We start from the raw sequence: 16,243 nt of genomic DNA on the forward strand, positions 1-16,243 counted from the left end.
TTAGTGATGGATAATTCATACTTGGTTTACAATTCCTGTAAACGTATTACATATTTATCCCGGTTGATACTATACTCCAGAACTTGTATTTTTCTATGATGATATCCTTATAGATTGCTACTCAAAGGAACCCAAAATTAAAGATTTACAAATGGTGAAAATGAAATCATTCCTTTGTAAATTTTACAGTCGCAACACGAGTTGGTTGACCCAATGTCGTATATACAAACACGTCACTTTTCCCGAATGTGATCTCTCGAATTAGATTTATTACCGGGTCTGTACTAACAGATCAAAACGACGGGTACCACATGTGGATCAGGATCTGCTTACAGTTCCGTAACACCCGAAAACATCCCAAGTTTTATGGAGGGGTCCATTTTGTACCTGTTGCTCAGTCTTAAGTTTTCAATGTTGTGTCTTGTGTACTATAATTGTGTGTTTGTTAGGGTTTTTTTTGTCATGACGTTGTAACTTTGTTTTCAACTTGTGAGTTTGAATGTTCGTTTGGTATTTTTTGCCTTTTTTCAAAGCATATACACACTAATAGGTTATTCATTTTTTTCTAAGAATAAAGTATCAACAGATGAATGTGTGTTAACGATATACAGTGTGTGAATAGTATGACCTTGAGCAACGTCAGATTTAAGCAAATATAACCTACTTCATTAAATCCTTTAGTCCATAATGATTTATTTGTCATTGACGCGAGTTCAAATCCATAATACTTATTGTGCCATTGTTTCAAATTCATAGTACTCTATTTTGCATTGACCTGAGTTCCAATTTGTTTTTACATTGTTAATTATACGAGAGCAAATATTTGATAGTTAAGATATTAACTCCGGTATGTAAATCCATGTTTATAACGAGGTATTCAAATTGTAGCTTTTTTCCAATTAACTACTAATGTACAAATTGTATTACACAGTAGTATTAATTTGTAATTCGTTTAAAAATTAAAAATAAAGTTTTGTTCTTACTAGTGCATGACTGGCGTAGTCATTATTTGTTTATATGAACATATATCATTGAAATATTCTTTAACTTCACAATCAGTGTTACAAAATTTCGGTTTATTTCCAGCATGGTATGTGTTTCTTTCACCTAGGCATATATTTTGATTGTCGCTTTCTCCATATCATTTTGGAACTTTCGGTTTTAAGTGTTCTTCAACTTTGTATTTGTTTCAGCCTTTACACTGTTTTTAATCGAGCGTTACTGATGAGAAGTGTGTAAACAAAGTGCGCTGTCTGTTCTGGTGTACAAATGTTAAGTTTGGTATGTTTAATGAGTCTAGAATTATAACTCCCCGTTTCATACACACATCTTAAAAGTATTTCAAATGTATTTTAGTTATTTTAGATCTAAACGAATAGTTTTATTTAAGACATTAATTTGGAAATGAGTCACGGAAAAGTACATCTGATGGATATGTTAGGAAATTGTCAACGTTTTCTTCATTCAAAAAAAACATTGTGCTAAATTTACTTGGAAAAGATTTGTAGAAACAAGTGTCTTAATTCCCCTTTTTGTTTATGTTAATTCATCAACTAATATTTTTTTTTAATGGAATTATTGTGTCTATATGTGAATTTGTCAGCAATTTTGTGGAATATCTTTGCTGTTTTTAATCAAATAAATTGAATTATTTTCCCTATACAAAGTTTAATGTCAAAAATACCATTGATAAATACTAGTAAAATCATATGAGGACTATTTACAATGAGACAATACCCCGAAATACCTAGTCCCAGTCTATTGAACAGCTTAATAAATGTATACCATTTGACAATGTTTCTGACAAATAACAAATTTTGCACTGTTGCTAGAATAAATATTTAAAATGAAATAAGAATTAAGTTGTATGTTTATCTATTCTTAACCGTATTACATTTATATCTCTACCTGAAAATGTTCATCAACTAAATTGTAAAATGACAAATCATATGATGAATAATGATTCGTAAATACTTTTCAGGTTATTACAATTTAAGCGTACAATTGATATATTGTTGTTTTTTTAATATCAACCCCATTATTTTCTTCCTTACATTTTAGCAATTAAATGTATTTCATGTCTTTGTAGAACCAACTGTGTGTTCGTCTTCCCCTAGAAGGTCCAGCAGTTTTTCGCTAGTTTCCGTAGAACCGTCTTGTCGACACAAAACTTTTACTTCGGTTTCTCCAAATTTTAGACTAAAGTAAAGTTTTCGCCGAACGCTATCCGTATCTCCTTTTAATCGAGTTACAAAATATCCAATTTTCCTACAGCCTTCGTCCGTTATATATTTTGGGTTCTCATATATTGTTGACACATATATTGCAATTTCGGCCTTTTCAATGTGTGGTTCATCCACAAGGAGATATCGCTCTTTAGATGCACAGCTTCGTTCTACTGATTGGCCCATTTTAGCTATTATACCAAAGACATGGCGACACTTAACAATACCTAATGGGTTAGTGTATTGCTTCGATTTATCGTGAACTCCTTCAATGAAATCATAAGAACACTCGATACCATAAGAACATTTTAATACTCGACTTGAGACAATTCTACTGTCATGTCCAAATATAACAGCCCCTTTAAGAACACTAAGTGATGCATCATCTGGAATTATAATACGTATTGATTTAAAATGTGCTTTGATTCTATTCTGTAAATAATCAGAATCTGCAAAACCACCAATCAAAAGTATGGAGTCTATGTTTTCATTCTCTTTAAAAAGACCATCAACGTGACGAACTATTTTATCAACTGTCGGAATGAAGAATTTAAAGAATAGGTCTCCTTTTAGAATAAGTTTATCCTTTTTTATTTCCACTTGATTATTATATTGTTCTAATGACTGAATACGCGAAGAGACATCGCTATATTTGTCCTTATTGTGCATCTTAAAGATTTCGGTAAGGCCAATAGGAACTCTAATTATCGCATTAGAATCATCTATTTTCATTGTCTGTTTTTTGGTCTCGAATTCCCTAATAATATCAATGCAGTCATCAACACATTTGCGCTGAAACTCCTCAAAAGTCTCCATTCCAAATAGTTCCTTGAGAAAATCGATAAATGCTTTGTTGATGTTATTTCCACCCCATGGTCCGCCATTGGCAGCATATATTTCTCGAATATTTTGTTCATCAACTACTTCATGAATTGTTATATCGACGGTTCCACCTGAAATGCACAAAATAATAACTAATGAAAATAGTTCCACAAATTAAACGTCAAAATGATTTGTTTGGTGTGTTTGATGTGTTTGAGCTTTTGATTTTGCCATTTGATTAGGGAATTTCCTTGAGAATTGTCTTCGGAGTTCGGTATTTTATTTTATTTTACTTTTGAATCATCAGATGCATTAAAAGCACAAAAACAACTCAAGATGATCCAATATTGCTGTTAATATTACCTATTAAGGTCGTCATGTCGAAAATAAACTCATCATAGATACCAGGAAAAAAAATATATTTACGGCAGACGCGCGTTTCGTCTATAAAAGACTCATCAGTGACCCTCGAAGCAAAAATGTTTAAAAGGCTAAATAAAATACGAAGTTGAGGAGCATTGAAGACCAAAATTTCTAAAAGTTTTGCCAAATACAGCTAAGGTAAGTGTCAGTCTACCAAACCAATTCTTTCTTCATACTCGGTAAGAAGCTTTTGAAGAAGATCCTCATGGTCATTAACTGTTTTAATTGTTTTACGGCTTATAAACTCAGACTGATGAATTGAAATGTGAATTATGTCATGAATTATTATATCAACGGTTCCCCCCTGAAATGCACAAAATAATAATCAAAGAAAATATTTCTTCAGATAAAAATCAAAACGATTCATTTGATGTGTATGAGCTTTTGATTTTGCCATTTGATAAGGGACTCTCCTCTGTGAATTTTCCTCGGAGTTCAATATTTTTGAGATTTTACTTTCTACATGAAAACAATTTTATGTACCAATACATATACTATCAGTTTAAATGGTTTTAAAGTAATCACAATAATGTATAAAAATGCATTTTTACTGGTTAAGTCTATACGATTCGAATACCATTTCTGTTAATATACTGTTGTATGCATGCTAATGTAAATTCTGTTTTAGAAGAGTCAATTGTGATATAGACTACTATACTGGTATCTCCTTGATAGTATATTGCCCTATGTCCACGGTTTTGTGTTAATGAAAGGGTTTAACCTAACTTAGTGTCTATTCTGTTTAAAATCATGTTTTTGTCATTTGTTTTAATTTATAGAGTTACATGTTTTATTTTCCTATCGACCAAGGTGTTCTAAAAACTCATGCATGTTAACCTATTATAATTTTTTATCAATTTCTGTAAATAGATATTCCTACCTCCAGCATCTATGACCATGTACCGAGAACCATTTCGGAAACCCTCTACTTCATCTTTGTCATCAAATCTTCTCACTTCTACAGGTATATGTTTACAAAATATAGCACCAGCTTCAGGTTCTAAAGCTAGAAGAAGTTGTGATCTGGGGATACCTGCCTATTAGCATTAAAAAAGGATGAGTATATAATTTGAATTATTAGAAACAATGTATTCCGAGTGTCTAAAAGAATCATCTGTGATTAACATATTTGGCACAACGAAGAAAATATTATAAAATGAAACCATGTTTTATCAAGAGTATTTTCCTTTTAAACCCACAATGTACAATGCAAGTGTATTTAAGTACATGTATAAGCAATAAGAAAAATCTTTAACTTCTTATGTAATAAAACACCTTATAACTTTACAAAAAAAATGAGACTTGTGTTTTCTAATTTCTTATTTTCATTATGGTTATGTTGTTTCTGAAACACTGCATTAGTTCACCAATTTTCGGCAGGAATCATGGATGAATATTTCTTAAGTGTGGATTGCATATAGTTTTCTTATATCAGCGGTACAAAAGAACTATGTATTGGTCGACCGAATTATAACTCAAGTCGACATGCCATCAATGCGGTTTGGCCTTCCTCATTTCTGAAGGTCGAACAGTGGCCTATAATTTTAAATTTCTATGTTAGTTGTCTCATTGGCAATTATTTTCAACATATATGTTTTTAGTTATTTTTTGTTCTCTTTATTGCTTGCTGTTTGGTGAAGGCTGTACTTTTTACCTATAATGGTTTACTTTTACAAATTGTGATTTGAATGAAGAGTTGACTCTTCGGCACTCATACGAAATCTTCTTATAGTTATTTACCATTTCGGCAGCCCTTCGCATGAACAATTTAGCTTTGTCATTCCATATAGCAGGTACAGTCAACGTCCACAAAATATCTTCATCTTTTAGACCACATGTCATGTTCAAACATCTATTTGTTAGATGATTCTTAAGGTATTTTATTGACTCGGAAAATACAGTGATAGCTGGTAGTGGTTTGCCATTTGTGGCTTTAATTTCGGTATGGAAGGTTAAATCCTACAAATAGAATGTAAAATTGATTCGAAGCTGATGCATATGAGACACAAATTTTATCAAATGATGATACAGTTTATTTACATATAAATGTTACATATTTATGTATTTGGTTTTGATGTTATATTTGTTATTCTCGTGGTGTATTGTCTGTTGCTTGGTCCGTTTCTGTGTGCTGCTGTGTTTCGGTGTTGTGTCGTTGTTCTCTTATATTTAATGCGTTTCCCTCGGTTTTGGTTTGTTGCCCCGATTTTGTTTTTTGTGCATGGATTTATGAGTTTTGAACAGCGGTATACTACTGTTGCCTTTATTTTACTTGCCTTTCGTCTTTATATTAAATCTTTTTTAAAACTATATTAAAAAACAAGACCAGATTCGCATAATAATCTCGAAGTACATTTGCTGCTTGATAATAATTCTAAGTAATGAACTGTAAATGAACTTTTAATGAACATACGTATAACACACTGCGATAAATTGTATCGGTGCATAAAGAATAGAATACAAAAATTAAACTTTGCAGGCAATTGTGAATAGGACAGTTTTCGTTGGATTTTTTTTGATTTTTTTTCTGTCAACTTTCTCCCTTTTAACAATTTAATGAAACATATATAAGTTTTCCCCTATATTTTATGTATTTAACTTATAAGATTTCAATGAAGAGTACCTTGCATTCATAAAGTGACATCTTAAAATTCTCAAAATAGTACCACTCCTCAACATTTTCCTCGTCTGTAATCAATGAAGAAAACTCGTTCTGAGCTTCGTATCCAAAAGCTTCAAAGTGGCCTTCTGGGTTGAAGAGTATACATGTTGGAGTCTTTGCCGATCTTAGAACTGTAGTTGCAGCAGTCCATATGTGAGTCGAAATTTTTAATGGGTTGGCTTTAAAATCATTTCGGAAGGAGAATGCATATCCCGATGCAGCTGTGCCCAAGTCTATTGCTGCGACAAGTAAATAGTTTAAATCAATAGATGATTCATTTGGTTGATCCTCCTCAGGTGTCACAGAAGCTGCATTTTGGTTGAATTCTACATGATCGTATCGACTTTCTTCTTCTGCCTCGTACAAGCTTTGAATTATTTAAAAAATATCAATATAAAATGCATGTAAGAGATATTAATTCTCGTTTGTGTTTGCAAAATGTAATCAAAAGTATAATGTTCAGCAGTATGCCAATGTAATTGTATTGTCTAAAACCAGATGTACTGTAAGTTGTGGTTTTGTCAATATCTGGTTCTTATTTTTTGAAAATCATCATTTCCTTGAAGACAACAACACACTCATCTAAATAAATACCAATGACTGAATCAAAAATAGTTCATGTCAACTAAACTAGTTGTAGAAATAAACGTACTGCGTGTTAAAGCTTGCCTAAAGGAAACTTTGGCCTTATCTAAATACTTTTCTACGCGTTTGTTTTAATTGAATTTGAATTTTTGCAAATGATTTAGATATGTACTAAATCTTGTTATCGCACCGTGGGTAAATTATCACGTTGTGATTGGTTTAACGCCGTCACGTGGTGACCCCCCATGAGACCGTAGAGGGTTAGTAAATTTCATAGGGGGTAATACTGACGTCATCTATTAATGTTGTTGTATTTCATTGTTTGTTTTTCAACAAAACGCAGCAGAAAAAGTCCACCGTGCGATAAATTCGGCATCCGGCCTCACCCCCTATGAATTTTACTAACCCTCTATGGATCCGTAGGGGGGTCAGTAGCGAACCATATAACTTATAATATAAGTTTACATACCATATTATCATTGCTGCGCTTTAATTTAGTTTTGCAGAACGTTTTAAGACCTGAACCTGTGTTTATATATTCTTGTTAAAACAATTACAGTGATCAGGAGGTATATATCACGATGGTTCAAAGATAATATTTTCTTGATAAAAGGGCGAAAGATATATACCAGAGGGACATTCAAACTCATATATTGGAAATAAACTAACATCGTCATGACTGAAAGAGACAAAGACAAGCAGACTAATAATATATAGTACACAAGACACAACATAGATAATTTAAACTAAGCAACACGTACCCCACCAAAATTTGAGGGTGATCTCATGTGCTTCTGTAGGATAGCAAATCCTGTTCCATATGTGGCAGTCGTCTTGTTGCTCATGTTATTACAGACGTGGTAAATAGTTTAATATTGTAGGTCACCTTGGTGAGTAGGGAACGGAATTGTAGTAACGACATAAGAAACATATATTATATCATCTGTGAAACGGATATTCCATAACGGTCAACCAACGTGTGATGGCGAATTAACGAAGGGATGTTTTAAACTTCCCTATTTGGAACTATTGGATTAATAGCTTTGTTGTGAACAGCAACCCTCTACCATGAAAATCATGATGGGAAATACAAGCCCAGGAATATCGATTGTATCAATTGGGAGATATATATTCAGTTGGCAGGCGCTGCATGTTGCTACAAAGAAATGGAAAGATCACAAATGGGAAGCTGAAATCATCTCTTTTTTATACCTTTGTCGTGAAGTTTTGTTTTCAACTGACACTCATTGTTAATTTCTAGATGTTAGTCAAGATATGAGACAGACCTTATTCTCATGTATACCATTGAGGAAAATCATTGTTTTGAATAGCAAGCAGGAACACAGATTATATCATATCTACTGTACTGTCTGATAGTAGATAATAGAGTATGTAAATGTCTGGTGTATTAAATTATAATCCTTGTACCTTTGATAACTATAAATAAAAATACTAGTAGGTAAAATATATTTTAAAAACTAAAATAACGAAAACACTGAACTCAAACGAAAAATCAAAATGGAATTTCTCTTATCAAAAGCTCAAACACATTTAACGTCTGGAAAAGAACTGTCATATTCCTGACTTGGTACAGACGATTCCTTATGAACAAAAATTGTGGATTAAATTTAGTCAAAAAGACAATGTGTATGCTAAAGTAGAACATACTGTAATTCTTCGTAGTCGTCTGACACTTCACTTGCAACTGGTATGTCCTCGGGTTTTTTCTTTGATTTCTTCTTTTTGAATACCTTTCGAATATATTTTGCCATTATCTGAAATCATATTTGAAACACAAGGTTTAGATTTTTTTAATAAACTTTAAACAGTACTCTTGTTACTGCAACACATGTCTATTTTGATAATAAATGTCTCGCTGTCGTAACTCATTGTCAATGTATTTGAAAAAACAAATACTAACAAAACTGTGAAGAGCTGATGTAATTGAAAGGGACAAAATTATTGCTTAACCCGGAAAATTCAGATGTCTGCAAGATATATATGCAGTCCTTAATTATAAATTATATTTTTTCAATGCAACAGACTAATCTAGAATATAAATTAAATCTTCTAAATATGGTTAAAAATTTTGAACTTTTGAAATACTAAGGCTTTTCTACCTCAGGCATAGATTACCTTAGCTGAATTCGGCAAGATTTAGAAATTTTGGTCCTCAATGCTCTTCAACTTCGTACTTTATTTTGCATTTTTACCTTTTTTTGGATTCGAGCGTCACTGAATAGTCTTTTGTAGACGAAACACGCGCTGGCGTAAATACAAAATTTGGTCCTGGTATATATGATGAGTTTATCTACATACTGCTTTCCATTGAAAGCAGATACAGTTTATTATTTCTTATGTAGCAAAAATACTGTAATCTGATTGGTTGACTACCCCGGTGTAAATAACACCCACCCTTGTTCACCCGAGGATAAATAAGATGTTGCCAAAATTTTTGAAAAAATGAAATTTTGCCAAAATAAAAAAAAAAAAAAAAATAAGAAAAAAAAAATCAAAATTAAATGCTAAAAACAATTTAAAAAAAATTGAAATTATAATTCCACCTTATGTTATAATGGTGCATTTCAATTGGATGAGAGACATGGTATTTTTCACCAATTTCTATGTATTGAGATTTCTTTTCTCTGCCGGGGTAATTGCTAGCAAATACCATGGTAGATGGGGAATACCATGTCTAAAAATAACCCAATGAATTATTTCTATTCTAAAAGGACAAATTTGTGATCATTCTTAATAAACGGTTCCAAATAAAATATTTAGGATAGAAAACATCATTTAACTTATTGAATGTAGAGTGAATGACGTAAACAATTCCTCAAACCTGTACTTTTAATGACGTCATAAATAAAACTCAACAGGAACGCTTTGTCAACTGGTCATAAACATACACTAGAATCCGCCTGTATTTACTGTACTCAAACTGATGAACAAAGTGTAGCAGTCAGCCGAGCATCAGCTTATCATATATACGGTCAGTGACTGTACATCAAAAATGATCAGAAATGATTATAAGGCCAATGCAATTTAACTGCGCAAATAGCACAGCTGCAGTTTATATACAAAAATATACATTCAAGTAGAAACTCCATATGATATCCGATTACAATAAACTTTCTGGGGTCAAGATGGATACAAAGAACATTCGGTGGAATTAAACAATTAAATCATGCTTACACGTGGTATTTGCCAAAAATACCGGTTTCGAGGTAATAAAATTACCCTCGCCTAACGGCTCTGGAAACTTGTACCTCTCAACCGGTATTTTTGGCAAATACCCCTTGTAAGCATGATCTATTTGTATAAACTTTTGTTTTTTTGTTTTTCTGTAAACTCAAAAAACACAAAAATTTCTAAACAATGAATTATAAAAGTATTTGACAATGTGCAGCAACATGGACATTGAAAATATATTACGCTGGAAATTTTTCATTACTATTTTTCATGTTTCATAAGTTATCTTTTCTAATTTGCAATTTTTCTTTTGTCTGCTTTTTCCTTTTTAGTGTGCTGTAAATATCATTCTTCATTCAACATTTCTATCAAAGTAAACAATATTAGTTATCTTGGTGTAATCAGGGGTGTACAGAATTTTACAGCGTAGTTGAAAATTCATACACTCTGAGACGCACATTAAAAAGGAAAAAGCAGACAAAAGAAAAATTGCAAATTAGAAAAGCTAACTGTAGTTGAAATGAAACAAGCCTTGTATCAAATACAGGACTAAAAAACTGAAACGTCAAGAAAATATTTTTTTACCAGGAAATAAACATGGGGATTGTAATCTTATAACAAAATGAGAAAAATGATGGGAAGTTAGTTAGGTTTTGAAAGTACGAATACAATGGATAATGTGTTTTATTGACCCATGTAATAACTTCCATCTAATCGTGGTATCTATGATATCTAGTTTATTTACAATCACTGGGTCGATGCCATAGCTTGTGGACTTTTAGTTTTCCGAGGGTATCACCGGCCCAGTAATCAGCACTTCTGTGCTGACATGAGTTATCATTGATATGGTCATATTTATAAATTATCTGTTAACAAAACTTTTTTTTTAAATACTAAGGCTTTTCTGCCTCCGAAATAGATAAGATTACCTTAGCTGTAGTTGGCCAAACTTGTAGGAATTTTGATCATCAATGTTCTTCAACTTCTTACTTTATTTGGCTTTTATTACTTTTTTTGGATTTGAGCAACACTGATAATTCGTTTGTAGACGAAACGCGCGTCTTGCGTAATACAAAATTTAATCCGGGTATCTATGATGTGTTTATTCTTTAAATGTCTACATGACATTTCATTCAATAACTCCAAATTCTATGTTTGGTTGGATCGCATCATTCTGTTCTTTTTCTCTGGCAAAACTGTATTTTGCGGCCGTCAAATTCCAAATTGATGTGGGCAAATTTTCGAGACAAAAAATGCTATTCCATACGTAGTTTTGCATTTAACCTATATTTTATAGAGCCTTACTAAAATATAAGTTGCTTCATGTGGTTTTCAAGTAAACTAGTACATGTTTTAGTAAAACGACTTTAGTTTCTCATCGTATCTTCATCCAGATAATGTTTTGAGTTGTTTATACGACTCTTATTTTGTCTAACATTTTTCATAAAATTCTTTCAGGATAAGGTAATTTACGTGATCAATAGGCTACAAATTTGGAACGTATTTAATCTTAATATATAACTCATCAAAGTATTTAAAAGGAGCAATATAACAGCTAACAAATGTAGAGCAAGATCTGTTTATCTTTCAGAGACACCAGAGACCATCTCGGTTTTGATGGAGTTCGCATAAGAAAAAAGCACAAGGAACTTTTTGGACATATTCAACTTTTAGGAAATAAATATTCCATAATGGCCAACCAAGTCGTGTTGCCATGGGTATATTTCGACTTTACCATTCGATATTTAGTTCAATAGCTTTCGTACAGTAGTTATTGGAATATGTAAACTCTATATGTATGTGCTGATGGATTCTTACTACATACAAATAGAAAGTAAATCTTTATGAAAATATTTTACAAATTTTTAACGCCTTCTTGTGGAATTAAAGTTTAACTTAGTTCAGGTTTTATAAGTTGATCAAATAAACACGATTGAGATATAAATGTTTTGTTCTCAGCTGAGTACTCAACTTGACAATTTCTAGGCGTAAGTTAAGATATACGACAGACTTAATCGTATCGTTCGTTTTCCTTATTTCAAATTCGCATTCAACAAAATGTGTTCCTTTATTGCTGACTGAATCGGAGTTAAATTTATAATCAGAAGAAATTAATTACACGCAATATATGTAGTTTTAAAAGATATTTGTTTTGGTTTCTAACATGTTACAAATAACATACTTACCGGTATACTTCCTGTAGTTTATACTTCAAACTAATATTCGTTATCTCTTGCAAATACCTTCCTTTTTAAAAATAATATAGTATATCTATCAACAGTTACGGATCAATAAATTAGTATTTAAAAAAGGTTGTGTTATCTAATATACAAACCAGGAAGTATATTTCACATTTTGTTAAAATAAATTTAACTAAAAACAGTCATGTAGTGTGTCAAAAAAGTCATTCGATATGTCTTAACCATTATGTCGTAACCTATGTGCAGGTGTTTCTCAATGTAAAGGTTATTAAATATGTTAAAGAAACACGTAAATGCACATTAAAAAGTATATTTTTGGTGATTTTAAATCATGAAGCATATTTCGTTTGTAATGGAAAAGAGATGACAAAGATACCAAATGGGAATTCAAACTCATAAGTAAAAATAAAAACATGTTGCACTCGTCGTGTTGTTATTTGAGTACAAAACCGTTAGTTGATCACATACGAGTAAAGGAGGACGGGGTAACGTAACGTTGTAATTGAAACATATTTGTTGCAATCTGTGAATCAGATATCGATATCCTTTTAACGGTTAAACCAAACTGTGATGAGATGATTTCAACTTCATCTCTCTTCAAACCTTTACGGAACATATCATTACATCTCATTCGTAGTTAATAATATAAACGTAAACCGTTATAAGATATCGTTTTCACAGATGAAGACGGATATGTGCCAATTTTCCTTACCAGATTAAAGTATCTTTAAATAATCTCAGTCTGAGAGAACTTTTCGTTTAATTCAAAGTGTAAGTTTTGGGGTTTTTTAATAATGATGAGTGTCTCCATATTTCAATCTATTTTTAAGTACACAAATGATGACACTAGTCTAAAAGTAACAATAGTTGCACGATGAAAGCGACTTGGATTTTTCCTCTTTAGAACTTGATTATCGTTTGCAATATCTATCAAGTAGTGTTTAGTTTGCATCCAAGCGTGGTTAAGAACTTAACTACATTTATGTCAGATGATTAACAAATCGGGGAGAAAGTTTCAGGGACTGAATTTTCGGCTCTCCCTTTGCGAGTATAGTCTTGAGAAACGATGATAGTCCGACGGACGGGGACGATATATGGCTGACCCGTGTTAAGAGCCATATCTCTTGCACGTAAAAGACAACCTTGTACATTTCGAAAAAGAATAGCTTAATGTCGCTACAAGGCAGTACTCGAAACCGCAAAGTGGAAAGGGGTAAATATAAGTTGCAATAACTTGTTCATATTGTTATATGCATATGTTTAAGAGATTAGAGAAAGAGGTAGCTTTTCAAATATACTCTTGATCCTACTGCCCTCTGGGTCGATGCCACTGCTGGTGGACGTTTCGTCCCCGAGGGTATCACCAGCCCAGTAGTCAGCACTCCGGTGTTGACATGAATATCAACAATTTTGTCATTTTTACAAAACATCATTTTTTTTCGAAAATCTAAGGATTTTCTTAATCCATGCATAGATTACCTAAGCAGTATTTGGCAAAACTTTTTGAAATTTTGGATCTTCAATGCTCTTCAACTTTGAACTAGTTTGGCTTTATAAATATTTTGATATGAGCATCACGATGAGTCTTGTGTAGACGAAACGCGCGTTTGGTGTACTAAATTATAATCCTGGTACCTTTAATAAACTAACTACTGCCCTCCGGGAATGTGTCAAATAGAAATAGGTTTCAACTCATATACAACAAAATAGCTAGGATATCTTAAAGGGGTCCGTACAATAAGCTTGCAAAAGATTTTAATTAATTATATAACTACAAATACAACCTTCACAAATAGCAATCACTTTTGTTTGTGCATGTTTAAAAAGAGATTATAAACTTTTCCTGTTTATTCTCTTACGTGATTTTTGTTCAAATGGATTATTCTTGTTTTCTTCTAATCTCCATCTTTCTACTTAGAGAATTAATTTGGTTTATTTGTATTGCACTTTGTGCAGGAAATTGGTGGGATTCCATCATTAATCATTCTATCTAATCTGAAATCAGAGATTATGGGAAAATCAAAAGAATAACGATTGCTGGAACCCAAATGTAGAAGTAAAAGTACTAGGTAAACTTCACTTTGGTTAAACTATTCATATGCAGTTTCAGATATCTATTAATAATTTAATTTAAGATCAAATTCAAAACAAATGTAGAAATATTATCTCGAATACATTCGGTTACAAGTTAATTAAATGTATTCAAGCTAAATTGATTTTTTTTCAGAGTGCAAAGGATTCATTAAACGTGCATATATCATTGAATAATCCCGAGAACAACTTTCTCATTCAATTCAACCCCTGTAATAGCAAAACCATGGTTAGCATTGACACACTATCATCTTATTTGATAGTTATCTCTCAGACTGGGTCATCAAGCAAAGAAAGTGAGCACGTGATAGAAGAACGGAACGTCTGTAAATAAACTCTTCATAGATACCAGGACTAAATTTTGTATATATTTGCCCTCAATAGGCTTTACTTTCAATTTAGTAGTACATTGTAATACATAAAAGAGATATCAAGAACTGCTAAAACTATTGGAAACCTTAACTTACCCATTTCCCTGTTCCATTCTCCACCAAAATGAACAAGTATCTATAGAGATTACATTGTACTATAGTTTATCAGATACAGATATTTTTTTACTGTGAATAGACCAGATGTGTTGCTCTCTATCAAGTGCAGTTCATAAATAGGGCTGACATAATGCTAATGTTATATGTATCTGTTTTATCAAATAAAATTGTTAAACTATTCAGATATCTACTCTGTTTTTGAAAATCATGTCAATAAGGTAAAGTCATAATACAATGTATGAGATATCATAATAATGATTCAGGCAAAGTTAAGTTTAATTTTGCCCAGTAGTTAAATCAAAATCAGTCCATCCCATTGTAGTCTTACAATAGTTACTGTTGACCCCTTATCATCATTAAAATATATTGCTTTACTGAGCGCAGCTGGATACGACCGCAGGGGTCAAACCATGATCAGTTTGGCGAAAATGGGTACACTATTAGCACTTGATACAGTTTAGCGAAAATGAGTACACTAAAAGCAACTGGTACAGGTCTGAATTTAGATTGTAATAAAATATTTGACACACAATAGGTTTCTGACACAGAATAACTATAGTTAAAGAACTTAGAATTGGTTATACGATTTGAATTTGAATTCAACATGTTTTGCTCTTGTGCAATACACTGATGTTGCAAATTGCCAAAACCCCCTTTCCCCACCCTTTTTTTTACCTCCCTAACATTGCATTAAAATTTTCTTAATTATCTATTAAACAGGAAACCCCCAAAGTCAATCCTTATCATCCCTTTGTGGTATAATTTCAGAGAGATTCGTGCCCTTAAGCACATGGTATTGTCAGGAAACTACTAAAATGCTTATCTGGGCTCCTTTCTTTGTCCCTTATTTCTAAACCATAGCCCCAAAATCAATCTCAACCTTTCTTATGTGGTTATTAACCTTGTGTTACAACTTCACAAAAATTTTATTTATTTTTACTAAAGTTATTATCCAGAAACCATCTGTCTTCGGACTACGCTGAGGACGATGACTACGACAACAGGATATCAATATAAAACCGCAAAAGTTATGCAGTCGTATAATTATTAATAAGTTGTGACCATTTGAAATGGTTATTTTTTACAATTTTCCCTGAAACGTCTATAGTAAACACCCTCTGATCAATTTGTATCCGCCAATGCAGCTCTGTTGGCTGCATGACAGGGTCATCTGATACATTTTAAATCATAAGATGAAAATTGTGGCCCAGTTTAAGTCTATTCTAACGAGTTGTCTGATGCATCTGAAAATTTCAAAGCAGATAGATCTCAGATTAGATCTACCAGTATTAAATGCTCTAGTTTCAGAGATATAAGCCAAACTTCATTTTACCCCATTTTCTATTTTTAACCATGGCACCCTTCTTGGTTGATGTACCGTGTCATCGAATACATTGTAATGGATTACAAAATGTTATGAAAAATTGTAAAAATCTACTTAAAGGGTAGTAACTCCTGAAGGGGTAAGTTGTCAGACAATTTTGATCATTTTGACGACTTATTTTATTAACTTTGCAGAACAATTTTGCTCTTTACAGTTTATCTCTTGGCCAA

The 16,243-nt window shown here is 32.2% G+C and overlaps 1 protein-coding gene across 2 annotated transcripts; it reads right to left on the reverse strand.

Annotated features, from left to right (window-relative positions):
• Positions 1 to 1,721: 1,721 nt before the first annotated feature.
• Positions 1,722 to 14,778, reverse strand: LOC134680609 (heat shock 70 kDa protein 12B-like). 2 transcript variants are annotated; one of them, XM_063539717.1, is made up of 7 exons: positions 14,669 to 14,744; positions 12,096 to 12,156; positions 8,386 to 8,492; positions 6,094 to 6,499; positions 5,211 to 5,429; positions 4,351 to 4,507; positions 1,722 to 3,178 (listed from the first exon to the last, which is right to left on the reverse strand). In XM_063539717.1, exons 3-7 carry the CDS (start codon positions 8,487 to 8,489, stop codon positions 2,076 to 2,078), a joined length of 1,989 nt encoding a protein of 662 aa, XP_063395787.1. In that variant the 5' UTR covers positions 8,490 to 8,492; positions 12,096 to 12,156; positions 14,669 to 14,744; the 3' UTR covers positions 1,722 to 2,075. The 2 variants fall into 2 exon arrangements, with proteins under 2 accessions (XP_063395787.1, XP_063395788.1); XM_063539718.1 differs by lacking the exon at positions 12,096 to 12,156 and having other exon boundaries at positions 14,669 to 14,778.
• Between the last annotated feature and the right edge of the window lie 1,465 nt (positions 14,779 to 16,243).

The sequence above is a fragment of the Mytilus trossulus genome, chromosome 8, assembly GCF_036588685.1.
Source record: "Mytilus trossulus isolate FHL-02 chromosome 8, PNRI_Mtr1.1.1.hap1, whole genome shotgun sequence".
Taxonomy (NCBI): Eukaryota; Metazoa; Mollusca; class Bivalvia; order Mytilida; family Mytilidae; genus Mytilus; species Mytilus trossulus.

What these genes read in the sequence shown, in the direction of transcription:
- LOC134680609 (XM_063539718.1), bottom strand. Translation starts at nt 8,489, where the DNA reads ATGGCAAAATATATTCGAAAGGTATTCAAAAAGAAGAAATCAAAGAAA. An exon ending in GACGACTACGAAGAATTACA is followed by an intron (nt 6,500 to 8,385) that starts GTATGTTCTACT and finishes AATAATTCAAAG; the next exon opens with CTTGTACGAGGCAGAAGAAG. An exon ending in TGTCACTTTATGAATGCAAG is followed by an intron (nt 5,430 to 6,093) that starts GTACTCTTCATT and finishes TTCTATTTGTAG; the next exon opens with GATTTAACCTTCCATACCGA.